The sequence below is a fragment of the Phascolarctos cinereus genome, unplaced genomic scaffold, assembly GCF_003287225.1.
Source record: "Phascolarctos cinereus isolate Bilbo 61053 unplaced genomic scaffold, phaCin_HiC Scaffold_5;HRSCAF=322, whole genome shotgun sequence".
Taxonomy (NCBI): domain Eukaryota; kingdom Metazoa; phylum Chordata; class Mammalia; order Diprotodontia; family Phascolarctidae; genus Phascolarctos; species Phascolarctos cinereus.
The window spans coordinates 122,816,584-122,836,418 of NW_027555958.1; the positions used below are offsets into that span (position 1 = coordinate 122,816,584).

The 19,835-nt window shown below is 35.3% G+C and overlaps 1 protein-coding gene across 1 annotated transcript in view; it reads right to left on the reverse strand.

Annotated features, from left to right (window-relative positions):
- EYA4 (EYA transcriptional coactivator and phosphatase 4) overlaps positions 1–19,835 on the reverse strand; it is a 379,107-nt gene that overhangs the window by 291,376 nt on the left and 67,896 nt on the right. The window contains 1 exon segment of the mRNA XM_078155123.1: positions 2,892–2,993. Within this exon segment, the coding sequence (XP_078011249.1) occupies positions 2,892–2,924 (33 nt within the window). The 5' untranslated portion in view covers positions 2,925–2,993.

Below are 19,835 nucleotides of genomic sequence, written 5' to 3' on the forward strand. Positions count from 1 at the left end.
TTTAACTGTACTTTCAAAGTGTTTAATGATTTTGATCAATATCACGATTTTCTTGTTTTTTCCTTGAGGATTTAAAATATCAAATCCTGAAAGATTTAAAGTAGATTATATAAATTATTTGAGATAAGAAAGCTCACTTCTGATACATTTTTTGAGTTTCTATGGTAACTTCTTGATCAAATATCATTGCAAGCATCCTTATAAAAAGATAGGAACTCATGACTTATTAAGTTTGCATTTCATAGGCATTTGGAACTTTAAGAGACTTTAGAAGTCATCCTAGAGCACTCAACCTGAATTGTTAAACCATTAGCATCTAACATGAGTTTCAAGCTTCCTGATGACTTTTAACATGAGTGATCACATTTAATATAGAATCTCTGACATCACTTTAAACTCCATCTAACTGCAAATGAAAAGGAAGCCTTTACTATAAGTCACCATGGGTTTCAATATCAGTTTAACTTCTAGGCAGAAATAATTGAATGGGAGGGAGGAAAAATGTTTTGTGCTTTTATTTTATTTCTTTTCTTTCTCTTCCCAAAGTTTTTCCCTCCTTTGCTCCTATTTTATTCAGTATCAATTCAACAATGGAGTTAGGGTTGAGGAAGGTCAAGATGGTCATCGTATGATCTTCTGTGAAGACTCAAAACCAACAGTGAGGCCATAAGGGTTTAGACATTTAGGCATGTAGATATGGCACAGTTTGACAATCAACAGTAGCCCCATCATAATCATGCTAATCTCCATTGAGCTTTAAAACCCAATCACACATCAAACTTCTGGCCTTCCATTCAGCTCTGTAGTACAATATGTAAAAGATGAAAAATAGCTGACAGAGTATTAAAGTGATAAGAAAGAACTCACCAGCACAATTTCATAAGGAGTAGAAGGAAGGTGAACTAGTAAAAGCACTTCTTCTCTCCCTTCTCAAATCAGAAGGGAAAGATACCCTGACCTGAATCAGAATACACATCATTGTTCTCTAGCCTTGAAATTGGTTCTTGGAAACTAACTTGATCTCTCATACTTTGCCTGACTCCCTGAACCTGAACTACTGTCTGCTCTGATCTCAGATCCCAAATGAATCCTCTTAGTTTTGCTGGACCTCCTGGAATTCTAACCCACTGACTTCAGTGGGTTAGATTCCTAAAGTTTTGTCAGAATTAACCTAGTCCTGAGTGATAATCCTTGCATGGGTATTATGTACTGTACTACAGGGATCAGAAGATGCAGTGACTATGGCTATGTGTCGGTCTATATTTTATTATTGTGTGTGTGTGTGTGTGTGTGTGTGTGTGTGTGTGTGTGTGTGTATGGCTTGCCTATCTACCTTTTATTATCACTCATACACGCATACACATAACTAGTAGTATATTGTTGAGATTAGACTGTCATATCAACGCCAGAGGTCTGAAGTGAAATAATAGGGGAAAAAAACCTATTTAACCTATATATGCATATACATATTTATGCACATGTAAATGTGTGTATGTGTGTGTGGGTGTATATATATGGATCTGTGTCTCTGTATACATATATACACATACATTCACATGTGCATAAATATATGTATGTATATAATATGCATACATATTTTCTTCCTTATTAAAAATAACCCTCATAATTCATTGAAGAAAAATGTTTTTGTGGTCTCATAAGAACATGCAATGAATGTGTTATCTCCATTTTCTGGTATTAGTATAAAGGCCAAGTCTTTTTCTAATCTGTTTTGAGCTTGGATGTAAATGTATCTTAAAAACAGTGAGTTTTCTCCCACAACTGAGAAAATACCTTTATAAAATCTTATGAGAGATTTTAAAGGAAAGCATAAGGAGAGACTATCTTTATGTAGATTGTCCTCTGACTCATATTCATCTCAAGCTCTGAGTATTTTCTAAAGGAATTTGCTCCATTATAAATCCAAGATATTTTCTTTAGGTGAATTTCCCATATGCTTGTGAAATTCCTGATGCAGCAATTCAATTTGTTACTGATTATCCAAGTGAATGAAGAGGATTACATTCATTTGTATAAATCAAAATAGAGGACATTAATGTTTCATTCCTGGGGATATAACTACTCCTATGTAGGCAGTGAGGTAACATTGAATGGACACAAGTATGAGCCAGTTGCTATGACACTACCACAACTCCTAACGCACTATTCCAATGAGCAAACTAGTGCTGGCTTTCAATTTCAACTTCAAAGTTACTCCATGATCAAAGAGGATGAGTGGGAAATGTAAAGAAGGCAGAGTTAAAGGCACTAGAAGATTTCTCCTTGCAGAAAATCATAACCTACTAGACAAACAAAACTAATATATTCTCCAATGAGTTTCCCTGCTTATCTGAAATATGATCCCAGAAATTTTTAAAAATGATAGGAAGGTTATGATTGCCATGCCTCAATTTTTGAATCATCATTCCATTATGTAATATACATGTTCTTCTGTCTCAAAGTTTCACAATTTGAAAATTGTTTGTGCATGCAATAATTTCAGACAAGTGCAAAATGTCAAAATCCAGTTATTACCCACAGTGTTTTCTTGAGTGTTCGTTGTTCTTCTGAATAAGGCTTCATAATTTTGTGAGTTATGAATGAATATTCAAATAAGCCTTCCATAATGGGAGGCAAATAGAAATTGGATCTCAGTCATCAAAGGTATTCTACAGCATTTCGATCTTAAATAATTCTGTTGTGTAGCCACTGTGTATACACACACACACACACACACACACACACACACACATACATATACACATTGAAATGTAGATAGAAGATGGATAGAGATAAAGCAACCATTTCTTTTCATTTTAATATGAAGCAAGATCTTTGGCACATTTATATTAACTATTTTAAATAAAAGGTTTTTTTTAATTAGGACTTACAGATTGTTCGTTTAAATCCTGTGAGTCTTCCATGTGGTTTTCTCACTTTTCTTTTCTCTCTCAAGTAGAAGTAGTTTTTCTTTCAAATTAAAAATGGAATTTCTAAAAGAGAGAGACAAAAAATATAGAAAGTTATTTTCCTGAAGTTGATCCTTAACTCATTCCTAAAATTTTCCAGCTTGTCCCAACACATGAAATATTAATAGGGAAACTTTTTTAACACAGTGCAATACCTGAAAAGAATAACAATTATGAAAAAAAAATCCAAGTGATTTAAAATTCTGGATATCAGTAGAATCCATGGGAATGCTCATAGATTTTAGAGTTAGATGGGATCTTAGAAGTCATTTCATAGATGAGGAAATTGAAGCCCATAGAAGTTAAATGGCTGAAACATGCCAATGACTGGGAATCCCTTAGGTAGAGAAATGTTCCCACCTGAGGTGGGAGGGGATGGCCAAGTTCAAAGTTCAAATAATCATCCCAGGATAGGTGCCCACCAGGATATCTCTATGGAACAACACAATCAAATGAGAGAAGGAAAAGTAGTTACTGGAACAATGACTCAGGACCAGAAAGCCTGTGCTAATAAGGAGGCCAAAATTCAGGGAGTGATGGAGAATTATATTTGTCAGTGTTACTTGTGTTAGTTATATGCCCTGCCTCTCTGTCTGTCTCTTGCATATCAATATAATCACTGATGGATTCTACCAATCTCCCTCCTGACTTAGCACCCTCAAAGGTCTGTGGGCTAATATTCTCCCTAACCTCACATCACCTCCTTAGACCTCAGAGCCCTAGAATGATTGACAACATTAGTGGAAAGCCTCTAAAACATTGTTTGCTAACTCATTCCCCATCTCTTTGGGGCTAATACTGCTGATACACTAGAAACAGACCCTTCACCTCCATCATTCAAGGAAATCCTGAACCATGCATTCTTTCTACCCATACACAATTATCAGTGGTGGGTGAACATTAGGAGGTGAGTAATTTGATATAAAAAATGAACCCGTCAAAGCAAAGACTTTGTGTGTAATATTCCTGGGCTCAGTTTGCATGCTTTGACTATTAACTGGAGGGTGATATTTATGAAAACATACTTTTTAAGTTTTTTTTACCAAAAGCATTTTAATGGAGAAGCTTTACAGAAATGAAAGAATTTCAACTCTCTAATTTTGTTTTTGGTGTTTGAAGTGCTATACCAGGTTCCCTTTTGATTGGAGAAGGATACAAGGCCAAGGCTTAAGACTTTAGAAAAATATTCTTCCCCTCAAAAGTTTTTGATAGTACTTAATCAATCCCAGATTTTGAGTCTTGGGGTCATAGTGTGGAGGGGCAAAAAGGTATCAGAAATTAAAGTTAAGCCAGACATAATCAACAGGTCACTAAGTCTGAACCACAGAATATATATATGTAATTGTATGAGACAGATCTCATGCCAGAGCTCCCTTTCCAGTAAAAGCACTGTGGAATATGTTTCATATATTCAAAGTAGAGAAACTGACCCCTAAATAGGCCATTTCATTGTGTGATGAACTTAGCTCCAGGAATCCCAAACATGAGTAAATAGATCTACTTATTGACAAGGCTAGATGGATAGATGTTGTGGTGTTATGGGGTGGGGTGGAGTGGGGAAACTTAAAAAGACTTCAACTGGTGCTCCAACCCTTTTTATTAGGGAAAGACCTTGCCAGCTTTGAAGGATATCAGAATTCTCCATCTTCCCAACAGTGTTCTACTATCATACTTCCAAAATAACAGTGCTTCCCATCTCCCCCATCATTGTCTTAAACAGCATTCCCAGATAAGATGGTGGCAGGGTCTGCATTAGTGGGAGCCAAGGACAGATTGGAGTCACAGTCGTACAAGAAGCCCTGGAAAGAGACTAAATATCATGCCTAAGGTAAACTTCTTGAGCACTCCATAGATGAGAGAAACAGAGTTTTAGCAATCAGAAAATGTGAGTTAACTGTGTGTACTCTAAGTTTGAACTTATTTTCCCCAGGACTTTGTATGTGCTGCAAGAATAGTGAGTCACAGACTTTGAAGCAGGGGTGGGGGGATGCTTGTACTAAGTGTTCTTATTGTGCCAACTTAGAAAATACCACTTTCTTAAAAATAAAAAAAAGTACTTAAGGCTAGCTAACTAAATGGTTTTCAAGTGATAATCTTGAGGTCAGGGGAGCACAGGTATTGTTGCTTAGGCCATTGTCAGAGAATCACTACTGACCACTCAAGAATGCACCTAGAAATCCAAGGAATAGGTATATCTAGCACAATTTTGGGGCCTGACTCATCTGTGAGAATGGGAGTTCAGATAATGATACCTTATAATTTATATTAGCTATGTTTTGATTCTCTTCACTTTAAATAAGCAGAAATCACCATAATAAGTGCAAGGGATTCAATAACTATTTGGCAAGTTCTGGTATGTACTTTTCTGAACTGGGAACATGCACAATTTAACAGAAAGTATTAAAGTGAGGATGAATTAAAGCAGACAAGTTCATTTTTTCTTGTATAGACACTAAGAAGCATTAATTACATTATTTCCATCATCAGTGGAAATAGTCAATGTGGGAAGTCATGTGAAAAGATGTCCTACTATAGATTTGTTACAGGGGCCTAGAGGACAACCCTTGCCTTATGTGATGAAGGCATAATCATGCATACACAGGTGTAGCAAGTAGAAGAAAGTCTTTGCAGAACTCTCTTTTTTTTACTTTTTTATTAATTTATTTGATTTATCAGCAATCACTTCCATATGCTTTTGAGTTTAAAATTTTTCTCCCCCTTCTTCCCCACCACCCTCCCCAAGATGGCATGCAATCTGATATAGGCTATACATATACATTCCTATTAAACATATTTTCACATTATTGACATTGTAAGTAAGAATTAAACCAATAGGAGGAACCACCAGAAAGAGGAAACAAAACTCAACAGAAGAAAAAAATGGCAAACAGTATCATTCTTTCTTTGGATATGGATAGCATTTTCCATCATGAGGCCTTTGAAGATGTCTTGGATCCTTGCATTGCTGGGAAGGGTTAAGTTTATCAATATTAGTCATTGCACAACATGGCTATTATTGTACAACATTCTCTTGGTTCTGCTCACTCCACTCAGCATCAGACCATACAAGTCTTTCCAGGTTTTTCTGAAGTCATCCCAAAACAAGAACTTCTTATGATCTTTTCTTGATTTCTAATGATATGGAATAATTTTAGTCCCAATCTGTGTCCAGTCCCAGTTACAATGACCAAATGAGATAATATATATAAAGCATTCTGCAAACTTCAAAGTGTTATATCATATCAGCAACTACTACTACTACTACTACTACTACTACTACTACTACTACTACTACTACTACTGCTACTACTACTGCTGCTGCTGCTGCTGCTGTTGCTGCTGCTGCTGCTATTAATCAGTATTATAATATTACTCTTAATAAGTGAAATGTAATATTATTCTTGATTGTGTCATTTTTCAGTTGTCTCCAACTCTTCATGACCCCATTTGGTTTTGATTTTTTTTGGCAAAGATACTGGAATAGTTTACTCTTTCCTGCTCCAGTTCATTTGACAGATGAGGAACTGAGGCAAAGAGGGTGACTTGCTCAGGGTCATGAAGCTAATAAATGTCTGAGGCCAGATTTGAATTCATAAAGATGAGTCTTTTTGATTCTAATCCCAGTGCCCTGTCTATGTAGCCACTTAGATGACCTATAATTAATAATTATAACAATTACCAAGAACTTATTATAAGTGCATTGGCTATCACAATACACAAATAAGAACAATTCTTATACCAAGGATATGTTAAAGGGATTTTCTTTTCCTTTATGACTATACTATAGTATGCAAAAAGAATATGTAGTTTAAAAAACAAAGGCACCATGTAACACTGGGCAACAAAATTTCTTTCCAAAAAGCATTATAATTTAGAGTTATTATAGCTATTACTAATAATGAATCATAATATTAATAATTTAAGTTGCATATAATATGTAATAATATATTATAAATAACAATTATTAAAACAATAGCAGCATTGCTCAAAAGGTCATTTGTGTACATTTGAATTACAAAAAAAGATTTATTGTCTTTTTTTTCAACCAGCAGTTTCAGTATTGTATGCCAATTTTGAAAATATTTGCAGTAGTGTCCCATGTTACTATGTATTGCTTTCCTCAAAATTTTACTTATTTTTTATTTAATCATTTTATGGTGAGAGTTGAATTCTTTTCTCTGCCAAACATAAATGTACTAAAACATTATGAGTACAGTGATTTTCCGTTATTGAACCAAGTTAAACTACCTAGGTTAATTGCAAGCAGAGTATTATTTTACATCATAATTATGAAACAGTTGTTATACCATATCCTTCAATATTTGGCTTTCCAAGGGAGGGAAAAAAATATTACCACAGTCAGCAATTGGGGAAAAGCAGTGCTACTCCCTAATAAAGGTATAAAATTAAAGAGTAACTTAACTCATGCTTTGTTATGAGACAGTAACCTAGCTATTATGCAGTAATTCACCTGTTAGGTGACTCTAGAGCAGGGATAACTATTACTTTTACTTGTTCAAAACCTTATAAAAATGTTTTCCCTAATTGTTCAAAGCAGCTAACCTGAAGAAAAGCAACATATCTATTAGATTTGTTGATGCTGCCTAGGAAGTAGGCTTGAAACTCACTCATAAAATCCTAAGGCAGGATTAAGATGGGCAGAGAATGTAGTCTAGAGCGCTTCATAATTTAAATATTTTTAATTCTGGCAAATTCAACCTTTAAGACAGAAATCAAGTCTATTTTACCAAAGAAATAGATGTACTTCATAATGGTTCATCCATGACTGCAATAAACAATAGTAATAAAAATAATAACTAACAAAATATTTTAAGGTTTTACAAAAGCATTTTAAATATCTTATTTTTTACTTTATATTATTGACTCTATGAGATTATTCGTATAGACCCTGTGATATATGCAATTATTAAAGTCATTTTACGTGTGTCTATGAGAGTTTAAATAACTTGTCTAGGGTCGCACAGATAGTAAACATATACAGTAAAATTCAGAATAGAACATCCTATTCTCTTTATTATAATTTTGGAGGATGAAGGAAGACAAATAGGCACACAAGGAAAAAAAAAAGGTAGGTCTGAGCCATGAAGCCAAAATGACAGAAGATTGCTAATAAAGATTTGGAAATGAACCAAGAGACCTTAGCTTCCATTATTGCTGGTCTTCAAGTAATTGAACAGAATTCCCTTTCTACTTCATCATATGTCTAAGATAAACATTGTATATAAAGTTGTAGTATAATAGGGAGTGTTCCTTAGGATTTAGAAGTAGAAAAGACCTTAGAAATTATCTAGGTATCACTTTCACTTTATGAAGAAGTTGAGTGGTTAATAGACTTTCCTCAGGTTACTTAGGTAGTAAAAGGAAGAGTAAGGATTTGAACCCAATCCTCTGACTCCAATCCAAGTGTTCTTTGTGCTACAGCACGGTTGCTGCTAAGTTTTATGAGTTCCCTGCGTGGCCCATTATGATCTCCATATGCTTTCCTATTACACTAGGATAATATTTTGGTGAACTAAACTTAAATTCAAGGTAATTGTATAAGCACTTACTATTTTTAAGGCACTGTGCTGAAGATGTACAAATTGAACATGAATCAGTGGTGTAACATTAGCCCATTTCAGCTCTCTTGGTGTCTCGTCAGTCTGTCTCTCTGTGTTTGTCTATGTATGTATGCATATATAACATATGATACATAGTATGTAAATGTATATGCATGAATATACATATATGCACACAAAGGCACTATGTGACCCTGGGAAATGAAATGCCTTTCCAAAAAGCCTACCATTATGGTTTATAGTAAAATGACAGTGGTAGTTATCAGAAAGGTAATTTATGTATACCCGAATTACAATTTTTTTAAAAAAAAATCTACTGTAATTGCTGCCTAAAAGGTGGAATTTTAGAGAAAAGTGGCAATGTCATAACTAGTGATTCCCCCATAATCTTGCCCCCATTATTTGCCAAGTATAGTTATGAACAATGCTAAGAAAGGTGTTTCATGCTCATATTACCTCCACGCTCCCCATTTTTCCCCAATTCCATTGTTCTCCAACTCTCATTAATGATGTTAGGAAGTTGGGTCAGGCACTTTTTGGTTCCAACCATTAGGCAGCGATGCCAAGGAACAAAGCCAGAGGTGAGGGCAAAGATTACCCATCTCCAATTCTATGGCCCACTATTCAGAGAGGCAGAGATAGGCATTCTTTGACCGTGCACCTGACTCTGTACCCTGACAGTGTCAAAGGAACACTGCCAGAATGTCCATGAAACAGAGCCACAATGAATACAAAGGAGCACCTGACCTGACTTCATTCTTCCCAATGGGGCCAAAGTGTTCTTTCATTAGTAACACAACAGTGAGTTATTTCTGAAACCCAGTTATAAAGAAATAAATTAGGTACTACAGTATTTTTTTACCAATCCTGAAACTCCTATGCTTAACATCAATACTAGATTTTTCATGCTGAAAATTTGGACAGTTACCCCTTGTTGATTCTTAGATAGCTTTAGGTCTCTTGGTACCAAAATTCCCTGGGATTATAAAATATGCAATGCTCATTTCTGGTAAGGCAATCTAGCAAAAACGAATACTATATTTGCATTTCTTGAGTGCTGAAAGACAACTATACTAAAAAAAAAATACAGAGAAAGATAAAGCTGGAGTGTTTTGGCAAGAAAATAAGAGTACCTCTTTAGCCAGAATAAATTTAGTTAGCCTTTGTATTAATTAGGTAATCTAATAAAATTTATTGTTTTTCTTATACTCAGGTAGTCCCTTATGACCTGTAGGGTTATTATTACTACTATTATTACTGTTTGAGGTTTTGGGTTTTTTTCTATACAATGCAATGTTTTATTTTATTTACCTTGCTTCCCTATGACATGAAAGAGAAAATTACCCAGTCTTTTCTGAGAAGGTTGTCTGACCTTAGAGACAGAATGTTTTTTGTGTCCTAGAACTTTTTTAAAAATGGTAACCTAGGAACTACTTTTGAAGATGAATATATGGCTGTGTTTACTAACAACATATACCTGATTGTTTTATGGCACTCCCAAGTAGAGTATCTTTAAGAATTTAAGAATTGCTTGTGGAATTTTGTATCCTTATTCTCCATATCTTGAGTTAGAAATAGATACTCAGTTCTTCACTTTACATTCTTTATCTTACAGCTTTAAACAATGAAACAATTTCATTACTTTCTTCAGGAAATATTCATTCATTCCACATATGTAAAAAAGGGAAAAAATCCCAACAACATTTTTTAAGCACCTGTTGGGCACAGGGTACCATGCTAGACCCTGGAAGGAATACCATATATAGTCACCACAAGTGGCTACCAGAGAGAAGCCACAAATACCAGTAACTGTTCATGTGTGTATACACACGCACACACACATGCACACACACGGAGACACACATTTATACATATATGTACACTATTAGGATAGGGAGGGGGGAATTTAAAACTCAAAATCTTATGGAAGTGAATGTTGAAAACTAAAAATAATTAATTATTAAAATAAAATACAAATATATGTACAATATTATATGATAAGCACATTGGAGATGTAAGGGAGATAAGTAGTCCAATAGATAAGAATGTGAACTTGTAATTAGGAAGACCAGAGTTTATAACACTCCCCCAAGTGCTTATTACTCGTGTGACTCAGAGCAAGACACTTAACTTCATTTAGCCTCAGTTTCCTTATCTGTAAAGTGGTTTTAATCATTATGTACTTCCCAGTATTGTTAAGACTGATTGAGATAATATGTGTAAAGCACTTTACAAACCTTAAAGTTCTGTCCAAATATTATTATTATTATTATATTTATAAAACTGAGTGACACATCAAATACAAAAAGATGACTACAACCTGATGAGATCAGAGAAAGCTTTAGAGAGTGGGTAATATGTGGGCTATCCTTTTAAAAGGAGAAGAGAAAAACAAAGGAAGAAGCAGGGTAAGTGATATCAGTTTTGTATTTCAGTGTAGTCTATGAGGAATAAAACTAAATTTGAAAGAAAAAAAGACTTTTAACGGTAACTTGTAATATGGTGTCTAATAGTAGTCCAGAACTATTAAGGAAGTTTTTAGCCTCTTCTCACACTATACAACACCAAAGCCTGTGGCCAGTATTTCTCACTGGCGAAAGTTCAGTTAAAAATGCAGCCGGGGTCAGGTGGAATGCCCTTGTGAACTGATTCACTTTCTCTGTTCCACAGTCCTGCCCTGCATCTCTAATCCCAGCCAGTAATCTTACACATGCCATTAGTCAAAGCAAAGAGGGGAATGAATCAGCAGAAATCCCCTACTACTGGAAAATCAAATGAAAGTGAATGTGGTATTGATAATGAGGTCGGGGGCATCATCTTGGTGTATTAGTATTTTGAGATAATATTCAATGATAGTTTAAAGATCAGTGAGATATTAGGTACAGAAATCAAATAGGCTGAGCAAATTAGACAAACATTTATGAAGCACACATATATATGTGCATCATCTTGGTGTATTAGTATTTTGAGATAATATTCAATGATAGTTTAAAGATCAGTGAGATATTAGGTACAGAAATCAAATAGGCTGAGCAAATTAAACAAACATTTATGAAGCACATATATATGTGTGTGTATGTGTGTGTGTGTATACACACACACACACACACACACACACACACACACACACACACACACACCTCAATAAGCTTACCTTCTATTGGAGAATATTATGTATACATAAATAAGTATACTACAAGAAAACTTGAGGGAAAAGGGGAAGGGGTCAGATCCTGTAGAGATCATAGAATGTGTAGAGATCATGGCCATGTAGAGATCATAGAATACCTCACAGAGGAGATGGCACCTGAGCTAGATGGCACCAACTTGGTCTTCCTTGCATACCCCAAATAGTGAATGTAGTTATGTAGATAGACACCTTCCTTGTCTGACGTTGTGTTGTGTTTTTGAACAAGATCGTTTCCTAACTTTAAGGCAGGAGTCCTGACGGTCAGGAAGCAACCACCAAAACAAGTGGAATAAGAAGGGAAAGACATTATTAGGTTATAGTGTCATAGAATGTCATCAAGCCATTTTACAGATAGGAAACTGAGACCCAAAGAAATTAAGTGACTTGGCTAGGGCCATATACTTAGTAAATATCTGAGAATTAGAACATATTTCCCTACTGTCTAGAATTTTGAGAGCTACAGCCTATTATATTATAGGCCAAACATTATAATAACATATTATAGTTGGTGGCAGCTACATGACACAGTGGAGAGAGTGCCAGACCTAGAGTAAGGAATTAAAATTCAGTCTCAGATGCTTATTAGCTGTGTGGCCCATGGCCAGCTACTCTTTGTCTCAGTTTCTTAACAGTAAATGGGTATAATAATAGCACCTACCTCCCAGGATTGTTGTGAAGATTAAATAAGAAAACAATTGTAAAGCACTTAGCACAGTGTCTGGCACATAAGAAGTGCTATATAAATGCTAACTATTGTTGTTGTCATTGTTGTTATTGTTGTTATTATAATCATATTAGGACCCATCTGACCACTTTCATTGTTGTGCTACCATGTGGTTATCACTTGGGATTAAAATACCTGTGGCTTGTGAGAATAGTAGGTTGAAGTTTCAGAGAAGCAGATTTCAATTTATGAAAAAAAAAGGAAAGATTTCCTAACAATTATTGCTATGCAGAAGTAGCTGTTTTGGAAGTAGTGGGCTCCCTTTTGGTGAGGTCATGGAGCTGCAGTGAGTAAGATTCTCAGTGAGATATAAGTCCTACTAAATAATCTCTGTGATCCATTCCTACTAGGGTAAAATAATATTTTGTTCAGAGCAATATTTTTAAACAAAATTCAACCTGGAAAGGCCTCAGGGAGAGAGCTCTTCTCCCTTTTCCTCAAAAGGGAATCATGAAGTATATCCTAGAAGGCTATTATTAGTATCCCACTGCATTGCATAATACAGGCAAAGAGAAGGAAGGATCATATGTAAGGGCTCATTTGATATTTGCTTTTTTGTTCTTTCTTTGTGCTGATTATTAAGAAAATAATTAGGAATTATGGGAAATTTAGCTCTGAGTGTAGCTTTCAGAATCTGCAGCTTAACTCCTGCTTCAACTCCTTGAATAGGACAGAATGGTTTTCACCAACTCTGACCATGTTTAAATTTTATTATAAATGCTATTTAGAATTTTCATGACAGTAAGCCAAGATATTATATGTGTGTGTGTATGTATGTGTGTGCATGATATATATATACACATATACACATATATACACACACACACATTTACACCTATGTGCATATGCATGAATATATACATACATATACATATATGTATGTGTGTAGATTTCAGAATTCAATATTTTTAAATAGATACTTCTTTTCAGAGTTCAAGTTACTTTGAATATAGACAAAACAGAACATATGAATTTCAAGACCTTCTAAAAAGCATACATGGATTTTGGAATAACAAAGAGCTTTTATCAAATTTTATTTTGATAAATTGTGTCAAAGCAAACATTAACAATAAACATGTTGATAGGCAACCACTCTATGAAATGTTTCCAGAGAAGATTACCCATTCTCTTTTGGGAGCCCATTGAGGTGTTTAACACCTTGGGACTAACAGGAAGTTCTTATGTCTAACCTAAGTTCCTTACACTGCACTTCCTCTTTTTCAGTCTTCATTGGAAATGAAATCCAGCATTCATGATGGATTTAATAATAATGACATTTAATAATAACCTTCACAGTTATGAGAAATTTCATTAACTTTCATGCTCAGCTTTTCCAGGTGATATTATTTCTATCAATCCCTCCAACTATTTCTTTTATAGCATTTTTATTAGGCCTTTACTTACTTAATTCTACCTTGAAGAGATAGCTTTGTGGAGTGTCAAAAGCCCTGGATTTGGCTCCACCTGAGGACCTGGATTCTAATCCTAAATCTCCCAATTTGGCCCTGTATGTCTTGGGAAAGTAACTTCAACCTCTTTGGGTTTCAGTTTCCTCATCTGTAGTAATGAATGGGTTGGACTAAATGCTCTTAAAGCTCTGAATCCTATGACTCAGTTTCCTATAAACTTCTTTGACAACTCCCTATTTTTGCATTTTGAGAGCTCAAAACTGAACTCATTATCCTTTTTTTTCTTTACTTCATGTTTCCTGAATAGCCACTGATTGAGTGGCACTATCCTGGATCTCAGACAGAGGGACAGGAACTGAATCTATAATTTCAATGAGGTAGGAAAATCTCAAATTAGGAAACTCCTCCCAATGTTCGTTGGCACTTTCTCTGCAACTTAGATCTCAGAGCATTGACAACACTTAGAAGTTAAATGACTTGCCCTGGGTCACAATGCCAGTGTATATCAAGAAATAAGACATGAACTCAGGTCCTCCAGATTCCAAGGCCTGCTAAAAATCCACTAAAAATGCTACCAAAACACTATGAACATTTTGTAGTTAGAAACTAAGAATTTTTTCCAATTATAATGAAAATACTACAACATGGCTTCTATATCCTATTATTTCTGAAGCTGAAAATTTTATTTCTCTTTGAATAATTGCTGACTCATTTCTGTTTCTAGCCAGCTATGTTTACTATACAATTTAATGTCATGGTTAGTAAGTCACTGTTTACTTCATAGTCATACAATTAATTTTCCTTCCACTAATCCCTTTTAAATTTTATTCAGTTTACTTATGACCACTCCAGCTTAGAAAGATGTGTCAAAATCTTCTCTAGTTAATCTTTTTTAACTTATCATGCACAAATTTAATGACATGCCTCCAAATATAGGATTGTTCAAACAATTAGGATAATCTATAACACAAGTGCTCTAAGTTGCTTTCTCTCCTATCTCAAAACATTTGTAAGATATCTACTTTGTGAAGAATAATTTTTATCTTTTTGGTGAAGCCTGCATTGCTCCCACCCCTTGACCTTGGATATGCACCAAGGCTCAGTCTTCGGTCTTCTGATAACTTTCTGCTCTCTCACCATTAAAGAACTTATCCATTTCCATGGCTTCAATTGTGGCCTTCATACTAATGCTTCCAAATCTTGACCTTGTCTTCCAAATCTTTATTTTCTCTCATCTGAGCTCTAATTTCCATATCCATAATTGCCCAGTGGACATTCCCATTTGGATCTCTTCCATCATCTGAAACACAACACATCCCAGACTAAAATCACAGCCCCTCCAAAACAAAGCAGAAAGCAGCTCCCTCTTCTAACTTCCTCATTCCCATTAACGCCACTATCATTTTCCTATAAAAGTTTGCAAACTTGGAGCCATCTTTAACTAAGTCTTTGCCATCATTCCCTACATCCAGTCAATCTCTATTTCTTCATTTCTTCCTTTGTTAGTTTCTCATATCTACTCCTATGATAATTCTTGTCACATCATGACACTACTTTAAAATCTTCAGTCTCTGTTGTTTTTACAAGTATAAACACCTTTGTCAGGCTTCTAAGACCCTACAATTATATTCCTATCTCATCTATTCAAATCTATTTCCTGATACATCTCAGTATACAACTGCTGCTTGAGGAATATTATTATTTTGTTGCTCCTTTCTGCCCTAGTAACTTCTCTCATGTACTTCCCTTCACATATAATATTGTCCTCTTTCGTATATATCTAAAACTTACCCATAATTCAATAAATATAATTAAAACATATCTCACTGATTACACTAGACTTCACTGAACTATAGAACAATTGTACTATAGTATCTATGGCCATTACCAAACAATTCTAGTTTTAAATATCTTGAATTCTTTTTCTATTTTGCTAGTTCACTAATTGCCAATGTTTGGTAATTAATACTGCATGAGTCAAGTCAAGTCCCTTCACTCTGCCACATCTCTTCCATTTCCCTTTCCATTTCATGGAACTCACCTTGTCCTGGAATATTCTTCCTTCTCCACCTCACCTAAGTTCTACTCTCCACTATAATAGTTTCTGTGGATACCCCATAAATCTCCCTCTCCTCTAACATTTTAAGATGTCTATAATACCATAATATTATTAAAGTACTACATTTATTTTGAATATATGTCCCATGCTTAGTACTCAATAAATTCTTATTGATTTTAATAGTTTCTACCAAACAGGTTAGCATTTACCCTTTTCTATAATTCTATATTTATAATAGCAGCATCACATTTATATAGCACTTTCAGTTTTACCAAACATTTTCCTCAAAGCAGCCTTGTGAAGTGGGCAGCACAAATACTTGCATCCTTGGTTGACAGATAAGGAAGATGAGACATAGTAATACAATAAATGATTTGCATATTTCAAACAGCTAACAAATAGTAGAGCCAGTATTCAAACCCAGACCTCTTGATTCTTTCCTTCGCTTTCCACTGTGCCATGCTTCATGTGATTTAAGTTCCATGTCTAATCTAAAAGATAAGTTCCCCTGAAAACCCATATCATATTTTACTCTCTTTCTGCTTCCTCACCTTGCCCAGTGCAATGTCCAACCATTTGATAAATATTTGTTAATCAATTGATTTAAGGAAGCTTTCATACAAGCTCTAGTCTTAATAACAAACTGGGGAAAATATAGGCAAGCATTGTTTAGGTATCAAGTTGTGAAATCATGGAGGCATTGCTTCCATAACAACTTCAACTTCTCAAATATCCATACTTCCCACATGAAGAAAGACATCTAGGAAAAGAAGAGTTAATAATCCTGTAGTCTAAGTATTACCTAAGGTTTGAATCAAAGAAGAAAATATATCTGATACTTGCTAACACAAAAGTAGAAAGGGGAAAAGCTCAGAAACCAAGTTCCTCCAAGTAGTCAAAACATTATCCTTTTCCCTAACTCCCTCATAATTCTTCCTTTCTCATTGACGAATCTTACATCTTCCAAAAATTGCACTATCTGTGGTTTTAAGTAATCTGAGGGAGAAAAGCAGAAAAGAGAGGACTTCTATAGAAAGCGCTGAATGTAAATTTTTCCAAGAAATGGATAAATGGATTCCTCTCCTCTCATACAATCATAAGGTCCAATTTATTAGATGAATGTGCTATTATGAGAACAAAAACCCCCCATCAGGTTTGTATGTCAAGTGTCAAAGCAGTTGTGTGCTCTGCAAACACACGATTATGTTGGATCTCCATGTGTCTTCATCTATAAAATTAGGCTAGTAGAACTTGGTCCTATAGACCTCACAAGGATGATGTTATGAAAATAAATTAAATTCATGTGAGCACATCAGAAGGGAAAATGGGGGTAGCATTTCTTAACCCTAAAGTGTAATTCAACCTGTTTCTTTAGCCTATATCTGGCTGTTTTAAAACCTCAGAGGTAGGGGAAAGCACACCATTCCTTACTACCCTTTTAAAGTAGACTGGAGGAAAAGTATTTTCTAATCATCTTTGTCCTTCTCCTCAGCTTTGAATTGTGGCCTGTGTGGCCAGAAGGAAAAAAAAAAGCAGTTTGAGTATTTGAAAAGCAATATAACTACAGCAGTGGATATAAATTCTGGGCCCCAAAGCAAATAATCTGAAGGTCTCCCTTTTTCCATTATTAATAGCAAAATAAACAGCTCTCCAATGGAGAAGGGTCTGTCCTATTTTGGCCCCCACTGTAATACAGGCTCTGCTGGTTTGCTATTTATTTATATCAGTGAGCTACATACTTTGCTTCAAAAAATAACAAGCTTTAGCTTCAATTCTGACTTTAAAACTTTTTTTTTATTTTCCTCCTGTTCTTAATCTTTTAGTAACATCGCCAGCAGAGAATATAATTAATAATAATAAAGTATAAGGTACTTTTAAGAGTTGCTATACAGAAAGTAATTATAAAAGTTTAAACATAATGAACTTAAAAAGTTATCGAATCACAATTTACACTGCTTTTCAAACCAATAGTTTTCTCATAACCACATTGTAAAATGAATCACAGTTTCCCATAGAAGCAATGCTATAATTGCAGCTTATGGTCTTCGCCAGGAACTGGGTATCATATAAATGTCTATAATTTAAATAAGAGAAAATATGAATGTAACCTGAGCCCCAAAGGCCATAGGTATGAGACTCTCTTCATATTGGTGAAGATTGATTATTAAATGTCCCACACGTGCATGAAGGGCAGGCATTGCTGAGAGCAAGAGAGGAGAAAGATTCTTGATTCTTTTGGCTTCCAATTTTGAGAAGGAGGATGCATGATGTCAACCTCTATGTCACTGAAGGGAGAAAAAGACTGTGTGGTGGCAGCTTGGTGGTGCAGTGGATAGAGCACCGACCTTGGAGTCAGGAGGACCTGAAATCAAATCCGACCTCAGATTTAATATACCCACTAGCTGTGTGACTCTAGGCAAGCCACTTAAACCCAATTGCCTCACATTAAAAACAAAAAAGTAAAAAGACTGTGTAGAAGTGGGCATGAGAGAAGCTGGTAGCCTTTATTATGTCCTTATACACAGCTATACTAGAGATTTTGAGGAATGTTTCCCTTGGGATGAGATGTGACACTCTCCCTTTTGATTGAGCTGAGATATCCCACTCCCAATGGGAGAGGTCCCTCAATCTGTATTGTCTGGTATATAATCTCATATGCTTATTTTCTCTGATTTCTATTTTGCTATGAATCTGGAGGAATACATTTCTTCACTATTAGATACCGTATTTACCTTAGCTTGCTCTGCCCTTTTTTCATTAAGGAAATGTGATAAGAAGTCTATATTGCACCTTAAAGTTAACTCCCCTAGACTAACAACATTTAAGAGAGCAGATGGATATAGCTGCACTCCAGTACCCGTATTTCTGAGGAGAGCAGAGAGGTCAAGCTTTTGGCCAGAATAGTGGGAGGAGACAGTAGAGAGATCTATTTTTTTTGCCCTTTGAGCCACATCTCTCTCTCTCTCTCTCTCTCTCTCTCTCTCTCTCTCTCTCTCTCTCTCACACACACACACACACACACACACACACACACACCCTATCATCTATTTATCTATCTACCTCTGTCTATGTTGTGTGTGTGTGTGTATAATAATATATATATATATATGCTATATATAGTGTGTATATATACCTATGTATACATGCATGCATACATGTATGTACACATATATATACATAGAAAGATATGATTTACATATGTAGAATACATATATAGATTATAGACAGATGGATAGATAGACAGACAGACTACACAAGGCGCCCATGTATACAATAAACAAGAACCCTATTTTAGGATATGTAGCTAAAAGGGGGCAGCTAGGGGGCACAGTGGATAGAGCACCAGCCCTAAAGTCAGGTGGTCCCGAGTTTAAATCCTGCCTCAGACCAAACACTTGACACTTACTAGCTGTGTGATGCTGGGCAAGTCATTTAACCCCAATTGCCTGAAAAATAAAAGATACCTAGCTAATGCCAATTGGTACTGTTTTCTGGAACTTATAATTTTTGACAGTTTTCTGTGGCATTGTGGGTTAAGCAACTCACCCACAGTTACACAGCCAGTATATGTCAGAAATGAGACGTGAGCACAGATCTCCCCAACTCCTGAGATCCACTTTCTATCCAGGAGGCCATACTGCCTTAATGGCACCACAACAATGATTTAACACTAATTCCATATGCCTTCTTAGAATTTAAAATGGCTTTCTACAGAGAGTTTAGATGTAGACATCTTTTAAAAAGTTGTTCAAGGAAGTTTGGACTGATGGCTTCCTTTACTCTTAATAAATTTGCCTATAGCAAATTCAAAACCATGCTTACAGATATGCTTAAAGATTAGATCATTTCTTGTTGTGGATATTGCCATTATAGTACCTGAATATTTGATGGCCTTACTAAAAACT